At 41.1% G+C, this 15,216-nt stretch overlaps 2 protein-coding genes across 2 annotated transcripts in view; one reads left to right on the forward strand and one right to left on the reverse strand.

Moving 5' to 3' along the window:
- Nucleotides 1–15,216, reverse strand: part of LOC148882745 (SH3 domain-binding protein 5-like) — a 29,188-nt gene that overhangs the window by 9,288 nt on the left and 4,684 nt on the right. Inside the window, exons 2-6 of the mRNA XM_089023553.1 lie at nt 10,610–10,699; nt 8,040–8,101; nt 5,047–5,333; nt 3,515–3,577; nt 36–164 (exon numbers count right to left, since the gene is read on the reverse strand). Of these exons, the coding sequence (XP_088879679.1) occupies nt 36–164; nt 3,515–3,577; nt 5,047–5,130 (276 nt within the window). The 5' untranslated portion in view covers nt 5,131–5,333; nt 8,040–8,101; nt 10,610–10,699. The remainder of the gene's footprint in view (nt 1–35; nt 165–3,514; nt 3,578–5,046; nt 5,334–8,039; nt 8,102–10,609; nt 10,700–15,216) is intronic.
- mturn (maturin, neural progenitor differentiation regulator homolog (Xenopus)) lies at nt 5,935–15,123 on the forward strand. The gene is made up of 3 exons (XM_089023563.1): nt 5,935–6,469; nt 10,579–10,701; nt 12,487–15,123. The coding sequence occupies exons 1-3, from the start codon at nt 6,311–6,313 to the stop codon at nt 12,592–12,594; spliced, it is 390 nt and encodes a 129-aa protein (XP_088879689.1). The 5' UTR covers nt 5,935–6,310; the 3' UTR covers nt 12,595–15,123.

The raw sequence follows: 15,216 nt of genomic DNA on the forward strand, positions 1-15,216 counted from the left end.
TGTGTGTGTGTGTGTGTGTGTGTGTGTGTGTGTACCTGTCTGGCCACTTTACGGGCCTCCCAGTAAGGTTTTGAGTCATCGACTGCCCGTCCAATCTTTTTCACCTGCTCGTCAAGCTTGACGGTGGCTTCCACGAGCACGGCGCGGAAGCGCTGGCGGAATTCCTGCGGATACGCACACATGCAAATTACAGTTTTGGTAAAATGGGTCCAAGTTGTCATGTTTAGAGTTGTCCAAATTCTGTGAGGATGAGTCAGAATGAATCCGAAATCCCTTCTGAGCGCTGTCATGAGGCCAAGTGTGGTTGTGATTAAAAGCAAGTCTTGGAAACAGGGCACGGAAAATCTGACTGGACCCTCCGCACCCTGCCCACCACCTTTTCCAGCGACTTCCCTCGGGCAGCAACTGAATCTCGACTCTGTATGATATATAAAATTCTCTATGTGACAGAAAGAAAGACACATTGAACCTCTTCCCTCTGTCATAACATAAATATCGAACACCAGGTTGTTCATTTCGGCCATTTTATATACACTGTATGGCCATTTTTAGGCCTGCTTAAGCATATTTGGACAAAGGGACTGCTGTTAACTACTTTGAAAATGAAAGTGAGGAAAAACTAGATTGAATTGAAAGCAAATTCAATCCGATCTCCCCTCGACAACTGAGCTGATTCTCATACACTAAAAGAATGCACAATATGCGTCTGTTCCAAACATTTTGTGTGCAATTGTGCTGACGGAGGGGTTCTCATAATTCAAGTCATTACCGAGACATGGAAAGCACGTGTGTTCCGGAGGAATTGGCTGAATGGCAAAAAGCCCCCCCCCCCCTAAAAAAAATGCATTTTCAACATCAGCTTTTGCAATCTATCCAAAATTGGGTTAAACAAACCCATGATGATGAAATCTGATAAAAATCTGCGATTTTGTGATTGATGTATCGATTAAACAAAAGCATCAACATGGTCAGGCACCCATGTAACATGAACCAGCGCATTTGGAAGCCAAATATCCTCTTTAAAGGACAACCGACACCTCCGGAGAAGTTGTGTCCATAATTTTAAAATCACTTCAAATGACTTCTACTGAGCGAATTTTACAAAGATGCCACAGCATATAGCTATATTTTACGTTTTAAGACTCACGCTGAATATTCAGGAAGTCTTGTTTTCGAGTTGATGACGATGCCTGACGTCACGTCACGTCTGGAACGACCCTCACCGAAAAAAGCGACACACAATGCATTTTGGGTACTTTGTTTGGTCTGAAAACTTCGTGTTGATGGCGAAATTTGAAGAAAAACTAAATAAATAACGCGATGGTGAATGGTTGCGTGTTGCACCAAGACTACCATTTGATACGAGTTGACACAAATTCCCAGCAGACAAATCAGCCCATTTCCAAAAGAGCTTGCGCGCCATCTTCTGCATTTTCTGGGTGCTGATTGCTGTCATTGATGGCTCGAATTGATACGGGAGGACTTCTTTAATCGATTGCAAACATTTATGCTTTCCTCTTCAGAACTATTGGAATTATATTCAAAAATGGATGAGTAACAACAAAGCATCTTCTCCGAATCTGAGGCCATTGTTTTGATTCTAGAGCAAGGCAAGACGTACTGGCGTGAAACTCGGCATCTCCGAGTTCATTTTGAAGCAGTTTTGAGACACTTTAACTCATTTTTATTTGTGTTTTGCATTTGACTAAAAATATCAGCCTGCGTGTTTTGTGTATTTTAGATGCTATAAAACGTTTTTCTGATGTCAGTTAGGAAACAAAAAAATGGTGTCGGTTGTCCTTTAAGTTTGTTTTCCCAACGTGTATATTTTACAGTTGCAATTTGAATGTGAATTTACAGCATCTTGGAAGTGAGTCGAGCTCGAATCAAAAAACTGCAATCTCCGGACTGTTTTGCTAGCGAGTAATTCCGTCCAGCCAGATTTTTTTTAGAGAAGAACGGCCTTGGAAAGTCAAAAGGCAGGACATCCATGTTGGGTCTTTGGTTTGTTTTCACAGGAAGGTTAAGGGAAGTTTATGGGGAAACAAGGCCAGATCTTGGAATTCCCATTGGTGTCTCAAATAGAACAGAGTCACTGTCAGGACACGCAGAATGGATCATTATTTGGACAGGCTGATAAGAGCCAATGCAAAAGAGGTGCTGAATATTCTTTCTTTTACCAAGATACAGTTGGCTCATGATTAACTAATTCACTGCCAGACATGATGCAAAAATGTGTCCACTCCAGTGCCAGGGTTTTTGTCATTTTCACTCAAATTCCAGGATCCACAGAATATTGAGTTTAAGGACGACATAAACATTCAATGCAGCGTAAGAAACCTTAGACTCTTCTTTCATAAGAAAGAAGGTGTTAATTCCTAAATGATATAGGTCTGGAGTTATATGAGCTTGAAATGAGGGTGGCTGTCCAAAATACAATGCAATACATTATTATTGGTTTATATAGCGCTTTAACAACAGCTGAAGCTGGAAAAAAGTGCTAACATGGAAAAAAGGGAAAAGCTGCCTCCTTGTGGAAGGGAAAACATTGCCAGAGGCCATGGCCAGCGCTTTATCAGCAACCAAACAAGAAAAATAAAACTAGAACAAATTTGGGAATGGCGCTTTACGTCATTGAAAATGAATTGAAAATATGACGAAGAGCGCCATTCCCGAATTTGTTCGAGTTTTGTTTTTGCTTTCTTGGGTGCCGATAAAGCGATGACCATTGCCTCTGGCAATGTTTTTGACAAACAACCTGTCACTGGAATGGACACCAGAAAGTGCTGAAGAATGAATGACTCTCTGTGTCTTTGTGTTGTCATATTATTCGTTATTTATTTGTTGTTGTTTTTTTTTACTTTGTTACTTCCGGGTTGAGTGGCTGGCGCGTGTGGTTGCCGCTGCTCACCCGCAGAAAAAATATCATGTGACTGTAAAGTGTCCTTGAGAGTTTTGAAAGGCGCTTATAAATGAAATGTATTATTATTATTATTTGCATATCGTATGGCAGTGAATGTGTTAAACAACCTTGGTTGTTCTATGCAGAGGATAAGGAATATATGCTTGTCTGACACTCCATTAGCATTGAATTAAATGGATTTGTCGAAAGCAAAAATGTATGCTTTGTTTTTTAAAGACACAACAACATTTTTCTGTACGTTCAGTTTGACATTAAACTTCCATTTGGGATGGTTAATAACCAGCTTGTTAGTTTTATTTTTTAGAATAATTGTTTACTATCTACCAGCGCGCTGCGTGCGCTCTTAGCACTTATTCACACCGCAAAGTCTTATTTTAACAAGGAACTGGATACGTGCTAGTAGGGGCCCTGGATTTTTCCACTTGCAGAGGAACTATTTTGGGGTACAGTTCACGTTGCGACGAAACCGTCAAGCCGAACAAGAAGTAGAATGTCTCCCCCTTGCAGGGAGGATCTGTCAAGGGGTTTAGGCAAGGGTGGAAAACAGCGCAGTGACCGCTGAGAAAGAAAAAAAAATGTTCTGTTCATTACCTCCAACTCACTCTCCCAGCGGTTGATGTCATCTGTGGACTGGTTTAACTTCTCCAGCTCTCCCTGTTTGCAGTAAACACGAACAGGGGGGGGGGGACAAAGACATATTGGATCAAGGTTAAAAGTCATTTCTGGAGCAGAGCATTCCGAGTCCAGAAACGCCCAATTGGAGCAGAAGTAGAGAATGTTGACACAATGCACTTCAATGTCGTACTACAGCGGAACAAAGAGTGTGTAAGACCTGGAATAAAACTCAATCGGTTTTCCCCACCATAATCCGTTCCAGAAACTTGTTCAAAAAACGATTTGTTTGAAAACCGAAATAACACTTTTCATTATAATCAATGTAAGAAAAAATCTGTTTCAAGTCTAGAAAACAACTTTTAAACTCTGGCTATCTATTAGCTATCTGTTAGCGCGCTAGTTAGCTGGCTAGCTATTAGCTACCTTTTAGCTATCTAGCAAGCTGGGTGGCTATCGGTTAGCTGATGGCTTGTTAGCTGGTTAGCTGAAAGTCTATTGGCTATATGTTAGCAAGCTATCTGGCTGGCTATCTATTGGCTATCGAATAGCTAGTTTTTTATTTATTTGAGTTATTCCGGGTTTAGTGAACGCTGGCGCGTGACTGCCGCTGCTCACCTACAGAAAAACTGATCCAATGACTGTTAAGTGACCTTGAGAGTTTTGAAAGGCGCTTACAAATGAAATGTATTATTATGATTATTATTATTTTTATTATTATTATTATTAGTAGTAGTAGTAGTAGTAGTAGTAGTAGTAGTAGTAGTAGTAGTAGTAGTAGTAGTAGTAGTATTATGATTCACTGCCATTTAAAAATTTATTCGGAAATTGAAAATATGACCTAGAGCGCCATTGCCAAATTTGTTCGGGTTTTGTTTTTTCATACTTGGGTGCCGATAAAGCGCTGGCCTATGGCAATGTTTTTTCCTGTCCACACGGGGGCCTTTTTGTCCATGTTAGAGCTTTGTTCCAGCTTCAGCTGTTGTTAAAGCCCTATATAAACCACTATGTATATACAGTGATACTTTGGCCTACGAATTTAATTGGTTCCCAGAAAGTGTATGTAAGGTGATAAGTGTGTATTCATAACATTAATTTCCCATAGGAAACCATTAAAATGAGAATAATCAGTTCCCAGGTCCCCATAAAACATAATTTTCAACAAAATTAGCCTTAAAACTACACACAATATACATTATTTTATGCACAGTATTGGATTGTATTTTGAACAGATGCCCTCATTTCAAGCTCATATAACTCCAGACCCATAGAATTTAGGAATTAACTTTTTTTCTGATAAAAGAAGAGAAACTAAGGTTTTGGCAATGGAGTGGAAACATTTTTGTACACGTCTGGCACTGAATGAGTGAAATCATAATTGGATGAAATCGAGATTAAATAGCAAGCATACAAAGCAAAACGATGATTTAGTTGTTTTATTTGACACTTTCAATTTGTCACTGAGGCATTTAAAAATCAGTTTTCCATCTTGACCCCATGCATCCTCTCACCTGAATTCTTGGGTCGACCTCCTCTTCCTCATCGGCACCTTGGCAGTCCTCCTCATTTTCAATCCCATTTTGCAAAGGCTCCATTGTCACTCCCACAAAGCGAGACCCCCGGTTTTACAGGGTTGTGGTGATGAAGCCCCTTCACTATTCACCCTCCAAATATAAGCGGCCACATGGCTTGCTTCAGGCTCTTTTGGCCCTTCAAGGTCTTTGTGTTGCCGGAGGGGGTCCCTGGACGCCGGTCTGGCCGCAGGGGAGCCAGCCGACACACTGCCGAGGATCACAACCTGAGGGACCGAAGTCAACAAAAGGGGCGGGGTTGAGAGGAAAGTCAGATGAGTTCTGACGCGTTTAAATTAATTTCACCGGTTCTTATCTTCAAAATAAAACTAAAAAATGTCATTTGGATGTCAATGAGATTATTTTACGCACGCACTGGACTCGCGTTTCCGGTTTGAGCGCAGAGACGTGAAACTTGATTTACCGCCAATAACTTTCGAGATCTGGTATCGCCCGCTCTCTAGTGGCGATTCTTAAAAATGCACGGGAGAAATATTAAGACGGTTGAGTTGACCTCATCGATGTTGTTGCTTTTTTTAATGCGTGTGAGAATGTTTTAAAGTATATCACCGTAAAGCGTAGTGTCGATTTTTTAAATGTCATATCTAAATTAAAATGTAATACTACAAAGAAATGAGGCTTTGTTGATAACTAATACGAGTGTATGTGACCGAATGCTGTGCTGTTTTTATTTGTTTATTTTTATTTAGAACAGTTAACACACAGTACGGAGCATTTATTTAAAAAATACACAGCGAATATACAACGTTGCACAGTATGCCTAAAACTGTACATAATGAAGTGTCCAAGAGGTATATTTATGTACAATGCAGTGTCACGTGAGTCACCGGTTGTGTATTTTGGTATGAATATCAATCGGCATTTGCCATTATTAAATATACCGTTACTCAAATGAGGAAAAACTGCAGAACGCCGCAACATGGACGCCGGCTTGGATCAACGTTCGTCATCGCGTTTTTTTCCCTCCAGTGTCCCCTTTTACGTGTGCACCACTCAGTCGCCCGCCGGATTGCTTCCACAACGGAGCGGATGGCGCTCTCCTCCTACTGATTGATTCGATGTTATTTTTTTATTAAAAGAGGCGCAGCTGATGCGACCACCCGCTCGCCTCCTCTTTGTCTCTCTTCCACATCCGCATCGAGGAGCGCCAGAAGGAGGCAGCGAGAAGGGGGCCTAACCGAGGATGGAGTTCAAGCATTTGGTCGAAGCGGCCGAGAAGTGGTGCTCGGGGAACCCGTTCGAACTCATCTTCGCCGAGGAGGACGATGAGAGGCGGTTGGACTTCTACGCCGAGCCCGGCGTCTCCTTCTACGTGCTGTGCCCCGGTGGAACCGACACTTTCGTGAGTCGGCCTCTCCCCCTCTTTCCATTTAGACACGGCACACGCATGTGTGCGCGTGAGCGTTCCGAGTATAGGCGGGGTCCCCCAGTGGACACAGAGGAAGGAATTCGATGATGTCATGGCACCCAGACTCGAATAAAAGTCCCCCCCTTTGGGTGCATTCATGACATGTCACATTGTGGTCGCTGCAGTGTCATGTAACGCATCATCCGCAAGGTTGATGCAAGGCTGAAAGAGGCCACTGACAAACAGCGGCGACTCCCGGATTTATGATACAAATCCGTCATATGTGCCTATTTTTGAGGCTGGGTCAAGGAGGCGGGGACATAAATAAAGCCTTAGGCCGTGCGACATGAAGTTAGCCAAGCCTTGTAGCGAAACCAAATCCTGGAAAAATATATAGTCTCCATATTGTCTTTGGGCTGCTGATTATTCATATTGGGTTGTTCAGATCGACGTTCCATCACAAGGAGCTTCTCGTCTCAAAAATGTGCCGTCTTGAAGGAGTTGGATGTTTTGGCTTCATTTGTTTTTCTTCCATTTTACATCTCAGGGCGATCTTCTCCAAATGTTGTAGTTCAACCTGTCCATAAGCCACACGTGACGACCGATGGGATGTAACGACAGCTTCATTTGGCGACATTTGTGGCAGTGCTATGAAATTAATTTAATGAACTCCATGATTTAATTTATCTCCCTTTTTGATCCCTGGGAAATTGGCCGTATCTAAATTTGGAGAGCATTCATTGCACTCATTGCAAAAATATACAAATGTTTCAAAATATGAGTGTTTCCTTGTATAGCGAGCTAGATATTCGCTATCTATTAGCTAGATAGCTAGCTTTCTATCTATTTGAGTTACTTCCGGATTGAGTGAACGCTGGCGCGTGTGGCTGCCGCTGCTCACCCACAGAAAAATGTCTCCTGTGACTGTAAAGTGACCTTGAGAGTTTTGAAAGGTGCTTATAAATGAAATGTATGATGATGATGATGATGATGATTATTATTATTATTATTATTATTATTATTATTATTATTATTATTATTATTATTATTATTATTATTATTATTATTTAACTCCTTCAGTGCCAGATGATGTGCGAAAATAAGAGAAATGCTGCCCCCTTGTGGAAGGGTAAAAACATTGCCAGAGGCCATGGCCAGCACTTTATCGACACCCAAAAAAGAAAAAACAAAACCCGAACAAATTCAGGAATGGCGCTCTACGTCATATTTTCAATTCCCGAATAAATTTATGAATGGCAGTAAATGAGTTAAATTGTTCATGTCTTAGTCAAGTTCATGGCACACGAGCGCCCTCTATTGGTCACCCCTCATTGGTCCGAAAAAATAACAGATTGCTTCCAGAAAAACATGATAATTCTCATTATCATTCTCACATTAATGAGAATGATAATGAGCGATGCTCGCTGTTTTGCTTCCGCCGGACCGCCTCCCCCCCTCCACCTCAGAGTCCAGATGGAGATGACCCATGAGGCCCTCTTCACTCGATGACACACTCAATGACACAGCGGTTGCCGTTATATGTCGACAGAGAAAGAAGCCTTGCCTGGCAACATAGCGTTGTGACAGTGGTGGGCCGTCAGGGCCTGCAAGGCCTTCTCTGCTGGGCTAAAAGATGAAATAAATAACAATTATATATCGATAAATAACAATTAGAAATATTTAAAGGACAACCGACACCATTTTTTGTTTCCTAATTGATATCAGAAAAAACATTTTATAGCATCTAAAATACCCAAAACACGCAGGCTGATATTTTTAGTCAAATGCAAAACACCAATAAATATGACTTAAAGTGTTTGTGACATCACGCCAGGACGTCTTGCCTTGCTCTAGAATCAAAACAATGGCTTCAGATTCGGAGAAGATGCTTTCTTCCAGTTATGAATATGATTCAAATAGCCCTGAAGAGGAAAGCAAAAATGTTTGCAATCGATTAAAAAAGTCCTTCCGTATGAATTCGAGCCATCTGGACTCCAATGTAGCATCCCAGAAAATGCACAAGATGGCGCCCAAGCTCCGTTGGAAATGGGCTGATATGTCTTCTGGGAACTTGTGTCCACTTCTATATGGTGTTACCGCAATTGGTAGTCTTGGTGCACACAACGATTGACCATCGCATTATTTATGTGTTTTTCCTTCTAATTTAGCGTTCAACATGGATCAACACCATGTTTTCAGACCAAACAAAGTACCCAAAATGCATTGTGTGTCGCTTTCTCGGTCAGAGGCGTTCCTGACGTGACGTCACGTCAGGCATCGTCATCAACTCGAAAACGAAACTTCCTGAATATTCAGTGCGAGTCTTAAAACGTAAAATATAGCTATATGCCGTGGAATCTTTGTAAAATACGCTCAATAGAAGTCATTTGAAGTGATTTTACAAATTATGGATACAACTTGTCGGTGGCGTCGGTTGTCCTTTAAACATTGAACCAATAACATTTCAGCCATCATTTGTTACCAGGGTCAGAAATCGACCAGGACGCCTTCATAATCCATTCTGTAGGCCTTTTGAAAAAAACCGATGTAGATGAAACTGTTGCTTTAACCAATCGGAGTTGGGGTTGGCCACCCAATGCCTGCTGGAAGGCGCTGGAAACGTCAAAGTGTTCGCAAATTATGAAAGAGGTCAAGCGGGTCACCGGATGTGACCTTGTGGATGTTTCACTTCTCACTCTTGTGAGTGAGTCAAACGGCAGCCTTGCTCAAGTACCGTTTGCACAATGGGGGAGCGCCGAGCCTCCACGACATAAGCAATTTTCTTGCGGTCAGGGTGTGTCAGATAAAAGGTGGCGAAGTTGACTAAAATCAAACACTTTGGGCGACCTTTAACACAATTAACCATGTGACAACATATTCAAATCTACTCGTTTTTGGTTGTTTTATTTAAACATCGCCTCCAAGCTATTTAGTCGACTGGCACGGGCCACGGAGAAAACACAGCAACCTTGCGAAACCTTCATGATTCACTCTTCAGAAAGTAATGACGTGCTGGAAACGGCAATTGTATTCATTGGAAGCTTGGCTAGTTTAGCTCCGTTGTATGGATGGCAAGTTAGATAGGTTGCTTGGCCAATTGATTCAGAGCATTTTAGTTTTGGTACCATTGTTGGGAAAACTAATTGTCATGATCTGGTTGGCGACCAACGGGGGGCGCTGTCGGCCCCGCCTACACCTGCACAGGTGCTGGTCGTCCCGATCAGATTGGCGACCAGCGGGTAGCGACGTCAGCCCTGCCTGCAGCCTCGCAAGTGCTGGTCATGTAATCATTGACACTTAAAAGGACACCCGGCACGACCATCCGGGGCCGGTTCATTGTTTGTTTGCTGCTTGTTTGCTGCATGCATTGTGTATGTTTGTTTAACCTTGGCAGACTTTTACTTTTGGTCTTCTTTTGCTACTTTGTATTTTATCCATTCAGATCATTTTGATGTTTTACATTTTGTTCCTGCTGACCTTTATTTTAATACAATTTGTCAAACAACCTCCTGCTCCCTCCTGCCTGCTTTTTGGGATCCGCACCCACCATCACCACCTCGCAAACCGTGACACTAATGGAGTGATAAATTGGCTTTCGACCATAATCCGTACCAAAACCTGTTCAAAAAATGATTTGTTTGAAAACTGAAACAACACATTCCATTATGATCAATGTCAAACATTTGAATCAGTTCCAAGTCTAGAAAAACAACTTTTTAAAAGCACTTTTTAAACTATTTTAAAGCATAAACGGGATAAACACAAGGTAATAGAGTAGGTCATTTGTAAAATACAGTAAAGTCTCGTGATATCGGTTATATCGATAGTACTGCTTATTACGATACTATTTCTATGAACGCAAGGAGAAAATTTACATGCCGCAGGATCGGATATATCGAAAGTCCGGTTATATCGATATTTTTTCCGACTCCCGAGAATATCGATATAGCGAGACTTTACTGTATGATAAAAACAAACTGTAATTTGGTTTATTTTCACCAATTTTATCATCAACATTAACACTGGAACATAAAAACATCTCTCTTTCTGACACGGAGGGTGTTGGCACCTATATTTCTCATGAATTTGATGTGTGTTTACAGCACGTGTGGAGCGAAAGTGAGGATTGCCTACCGTTCTTACAGCTGGCTCAGGATTACATCTCATCCTGTGGCAAGAAGACCCTTCTGGAGGTGCTGCAAAAGGTCTTCACGTCTTTCAGGCCTGTAAGATAAACAGTGGTTGATAACGTGCATGCACACACGCACGTGCGCAGTGAGCTCAGAATGCTGTGCTGGCAACTCTCTCAAAACTGGAAGAGATAAACAAGATTGAATTATTCATAGAGTGGCGTCATGATGAGTTGAATGTGCTGATTTCAATACAATACAATACATATTAATTTATATAGCGCTTTAACAACAGCCGAAGCTGTAACATGGACAGCTATCAAATCCAACAACTAGAGCAGTCAAAAACATAGTGTATAAATACATAAATACATAAATGAAAAAAACCCGCAGAAAAAAAACAAGTCATATCCCATGACTGTAATGGGTCCTTGAGAGTTTTGAAATGTAAAATGAAATGAATGAAATGAAAAATAAAATGTATTATGATTATTATTATTAGTATTAGTATTATAAATAAATAACAAATAAATTTTTCAATAAATAAATCACCAACATTGTCTTATAATAATACTAATAATAATACATTTCATTTATAAGCGCCTTTCAAAACTCTCAAGGACACTTTACAGTCACAGGATATTTTTTCTGCGGGTGAGCAGCGGAAGCCACACGTACCAGCGTTCACTCAACCCAGAAGTAACTCAAATAGATAGAAAGCTAGCTAGCTAGCTAATAGATACAGTAATAATAATAATAATACATTTCATTTATAAGCGCCTTGCAAAACTCTCAAGGACAATTTATAGTCATAGGATATTTTTTCTGCGGGTGAGCAGCGGCAGCCATACGCGCCAGTGTTCACTCAACCCGGAAGTAACTCAAATAGATAGAAAGATAGCTATTATAGTGTACCGTATATATGGAAAACGTTTGAAAATACACCATTCATTGGGGTGCGCCTTATATACCGGATAATACAGTAATTTAAAGGACAACCGACGTCACTGTTTTGTTTTTTAACTGACATCAGAAAAACTTTTTATAGCATCTAAAATACCCAAAACACGCAGTATGATATTTTTATTCAAATGCAAAACACCAATAAAAATGACTTAAAGTGTCCAAAATCTGCAAAAAAAATTGAGCTGCGAATTGGGCATTTTCAGAAAGTCCCGCCCCCAGTTCGTGACATCACGCCAAGACGTCTTGCATTGCTGGAGAATAAAAACAATGGCTTCAGATTCGGATAATATGCTTTCTTGTTACACATCCTGTTATGAATATGATTCAAATAGTTCTGAAGAAGAAAGCATACATGTTTGCAATCGATTAAAGAATTTATTCCGTGTCATTTTGAGGCATCAGGGGTGGGAAATGTCGCACCCAAGGGAGGCGGAAAATAGCGACAAAGCCGTGTAGGGAATTAGTCAGCCCGTTTCCACAGACTGATAAATTCCTTCCAGGGAGCTTGGTCGCCCTCTTCTGGCGGCTTTTTGGTGCAAAACGAGGTTGCCAGACCAAACAAGTACAGCAAAATACATTGACGTGATGGAAGGACTGCTACAATGTGTCTTTTTTCGGTCAGGGGCGTTCCTTCAGTGACGTCACATACGGACTCGTCACCAACTCAAAAACAAGACTTCCTGAATATTCAGCGTTAGTCTTAAAATGTAAAATATAGCTATATGCGGTGGAATCTTTCCAAAATACGCTCAGTAGAAGTCGCTTGAAGCCATTTTACAAATTATGGACACAACTTGTCCGGAGACGTCGGTTGTCCTTTAAAAACCATAGGCATATTGACTCTAGTAACACCAGTCCTCACCGTACACCCCCAAATGTGTCCCAACTCAAACACTGTCCATCTCTTCCCGCTAGCTGCTGGGGCTCCCTGACATAGAAGACGAGACATTTGAGCACTACCACGCCGACGTGGAAGGCGAGCCGGGACCTGACCATCAGCAGATGGGGGTCAGCCAGCAGTGATGAGAAAAGAGGGAGGATGCCGGCCAGCAATTCCGGGGAAGGGCCCCACTACTGACTGACACATACATATATACACACGCATATATACATATGTATACACTTGTGAGGACCGACCAAAAAGTCCCCACTTGTCAAAAATGTCCCCACCACGTACGGCAGGGGTGTCAAACATACAGCCCGCGGGCCGGAACCGGCCCATTAGGTGGTTTGATCAGGCCAGCAGGATAATTTAAAAGTGGAAAAAATGCACAAACGAAGTGGAATTCATATTTTTAACGAGGTGCAATTCAAGGATTGTCCACTAGGGGGCCAGAGTGGTGCTGTTTCAAGCAACATAGAAGAAAACAGCGGTGGTTTTTTTTTTAACCGCTGTCTTTTTTTCAACCGAGGTTTGAACACCCTCATTCGCCAAAATGCAGATTTGAAGGGCAAATTTGCCTCCGTAGGTCCGGACAAATTTTATCAGCATCTACTACCAAGGTACCCCAAATTAACAACCCTAACTGCTAAAGTTTTGTGCATGTTTGGAACAACCTACCTTTGTGAACAAATCTTCTCAGTAATAAATATCATTAAAAAATGTGTTCAAAGCTCACAAACAAGCATGCAAATGACATTCTAAAAGTGTCAGCTAGTCAGGACATGCCACCTTGTATTGATGCACTTGTACAGGCCAAAAGATGCCAAATATCAGGAACAAAAACAATGGTTTAAAAATTCCTTTCTTTATGAATCTCATTTAATCTTAAAGTGCATTACTATATTTTTCAATACTAATTTATTGTTAAAGTTTTGTGCCGTTGTAGAATCTTTGGGATCAGTTGCAATGCATATATGTGAATGATAAAAGTAAATTGCATTTGTTCATGAAACGAAATGTTGTGTAAAAGGAATGTTCATTGAATGTCATCATTTTCCTAATGTTCTTGTGCTTCTCTACACCAAAACTAATGAAAGACACAATATATTGGTTATTTATAGCATGTATGAGATCATTTTAATGGTCCGGTCCACTTGACATCTACCGAGGCCATATGTGGCCCACGAAGTGAAATGAGTTTGACACCCCTGACGTATGGTATAAAATTTAAAGGACAACCGACACCATTTTTTTTTGTTTCCTAACTGACATCAGAAAAACGTTTTATAGCATCTAAAATACCCAAAACACACAGGCTGATATTTTTATTCAAATGCAAAACACCAATAAAATGAGTTAAAGTGTCCCAAAACTACTTCAAAATGACCTTGAAAATTGCGAGTTTCAGAAGGTGCGGGACCTTGTCACGCTAGGACATATTCGCCTTGCTCTAGAATCAAAACAATGCCTTCAGATTCGGATTAGATGCTTTCTTGTTACTCATCCAGTTATGAATATGATTCAAATAGTTCTGAAGAGGAAAGGATAAATGTTTGCAATCGATTAAAGAAGTCCTTCCGTGTTATTTTGAGGCGTCTGGACTCCAATGTAGTGTCCCAGAAAATGCACAAGATGGCACCCAAGCTCTGTTAGAAATGGGCTGATTTGTCTGTTGGGAATTTGTGTCAACTAATATCAAATAGTAGTCTTGGTGCAACACACAACGATTCACCATCGCGTTATTTATGTGTTTTTCTTCTAATTTCGCCATCAATACGGATCAACACGAAGTTTTCAGACCAAAGTACCCAAAATGCATTGTGTGTCGCTTTCTCGGTCAGGGGCGTTCCAGACGTGACGTCATGTCAGGCATCTATATATTATAATATTCAGGAAGTCTTGTTTTTGAGTTGGTTACGAGTCCGTATGTGACGTCACGAAAGGAACGCCCCTGACCGAAAAAAAAAGACGCATTGTCACGGTCCTTCCATCACGTCAATGTATTTTGCTGTACTTGTTTGGTTTGGGGACATTGTGTTGCACCCAAAAGCCGCCAGAAGAGGGCGTCCAAGCTCCATATAAGGAATTTATCAGCCTGTGGAAACGGAGGTGGCCACAGGAGGTACCCATGTTGTACCTCTTTTTCGATGAGACATTTCCCCTAAATGTTGCTTTATAATGGCACAGAATAAATTCTTTAATTGATTGCAAACATGTATGCTTTCCTCTTCAGAACTATTTGAATCATATTCATAACTGGATGTGTAACAAGAAAGCATATTCTCTGAATCTGAAGCCATTGTTTGATTCACCAGCAATGCAAGATGTCTTGGCGTGACGTCACAAACTGGGGGCGGGACTTTTTGAAAATGCCCAATTCGCAGCTCAATTTTTTGCAGATTTTGGACACTTTAAGTCATTTTTATTGGTGTTTTGCATTTGAATAAAAATATCATACTGAGTGTTTTGGGTATTTTAGATGCTATAAAACGTTTTTCTGATGTCAGTTAAGAAAGAAAAAAGTGACATCGGTTGTCCTTTAAGTGGGCCTCACGAAAATAGGCATACAGGCATACACACACACACACACACACACACACACACACACACACACACACACACACACACACACACACACACACACACACACACACACACACACACACACATGCACAGGGCCAAATTACACAAAAAAATGCACCAACATGTTCTTGAATGTTGCTTTGCTTTCTAAAGGCGCGCGCTCTGCTGCACCTGGTTGA

Source organism: Hippocampus bargibanti, linkage group LG20, assembly GCF_051943395.1.
Source record: "Hippocampus bargibanti isolate YZ-2025 linkage group LG20, ASM5194339v1, whole genome shotgun sequence".
Classification (NCBI taxonomy): domain Eukaryota; kingdom Metazoa; phylum Chordata; class Actinopteri; order Syngnathiformes; family Syngnathidae; genus Hippocampus; species Hippocampus bargibanti.

Excerpts from the sequence above, each read along its gene's own strand:
- mturn (XM_089023563.1), top strand. The coding sequence starts at position 6,311 with ATGGAGTTCAAGCATTTGGTCGAAGCGGCCGAGAAGTGGTGCTCGGGG. Across the intron at positions 6,470-10,578 it reads CCGGTGGAACCGACACTTTC|CACGTGTGGAGCGAAAGTGA; the intron begins GTGAGTCGGCCT and ends GTGTGTTTACAG. Across the intron at positions 10,702-12,486 it reads TCTTCACGTCTTTCAGGCCT|CTGCTGGGGCTCCCTGACAT; the intron begins GTAAGATAAACA and ends TCTTCCCGCTAG.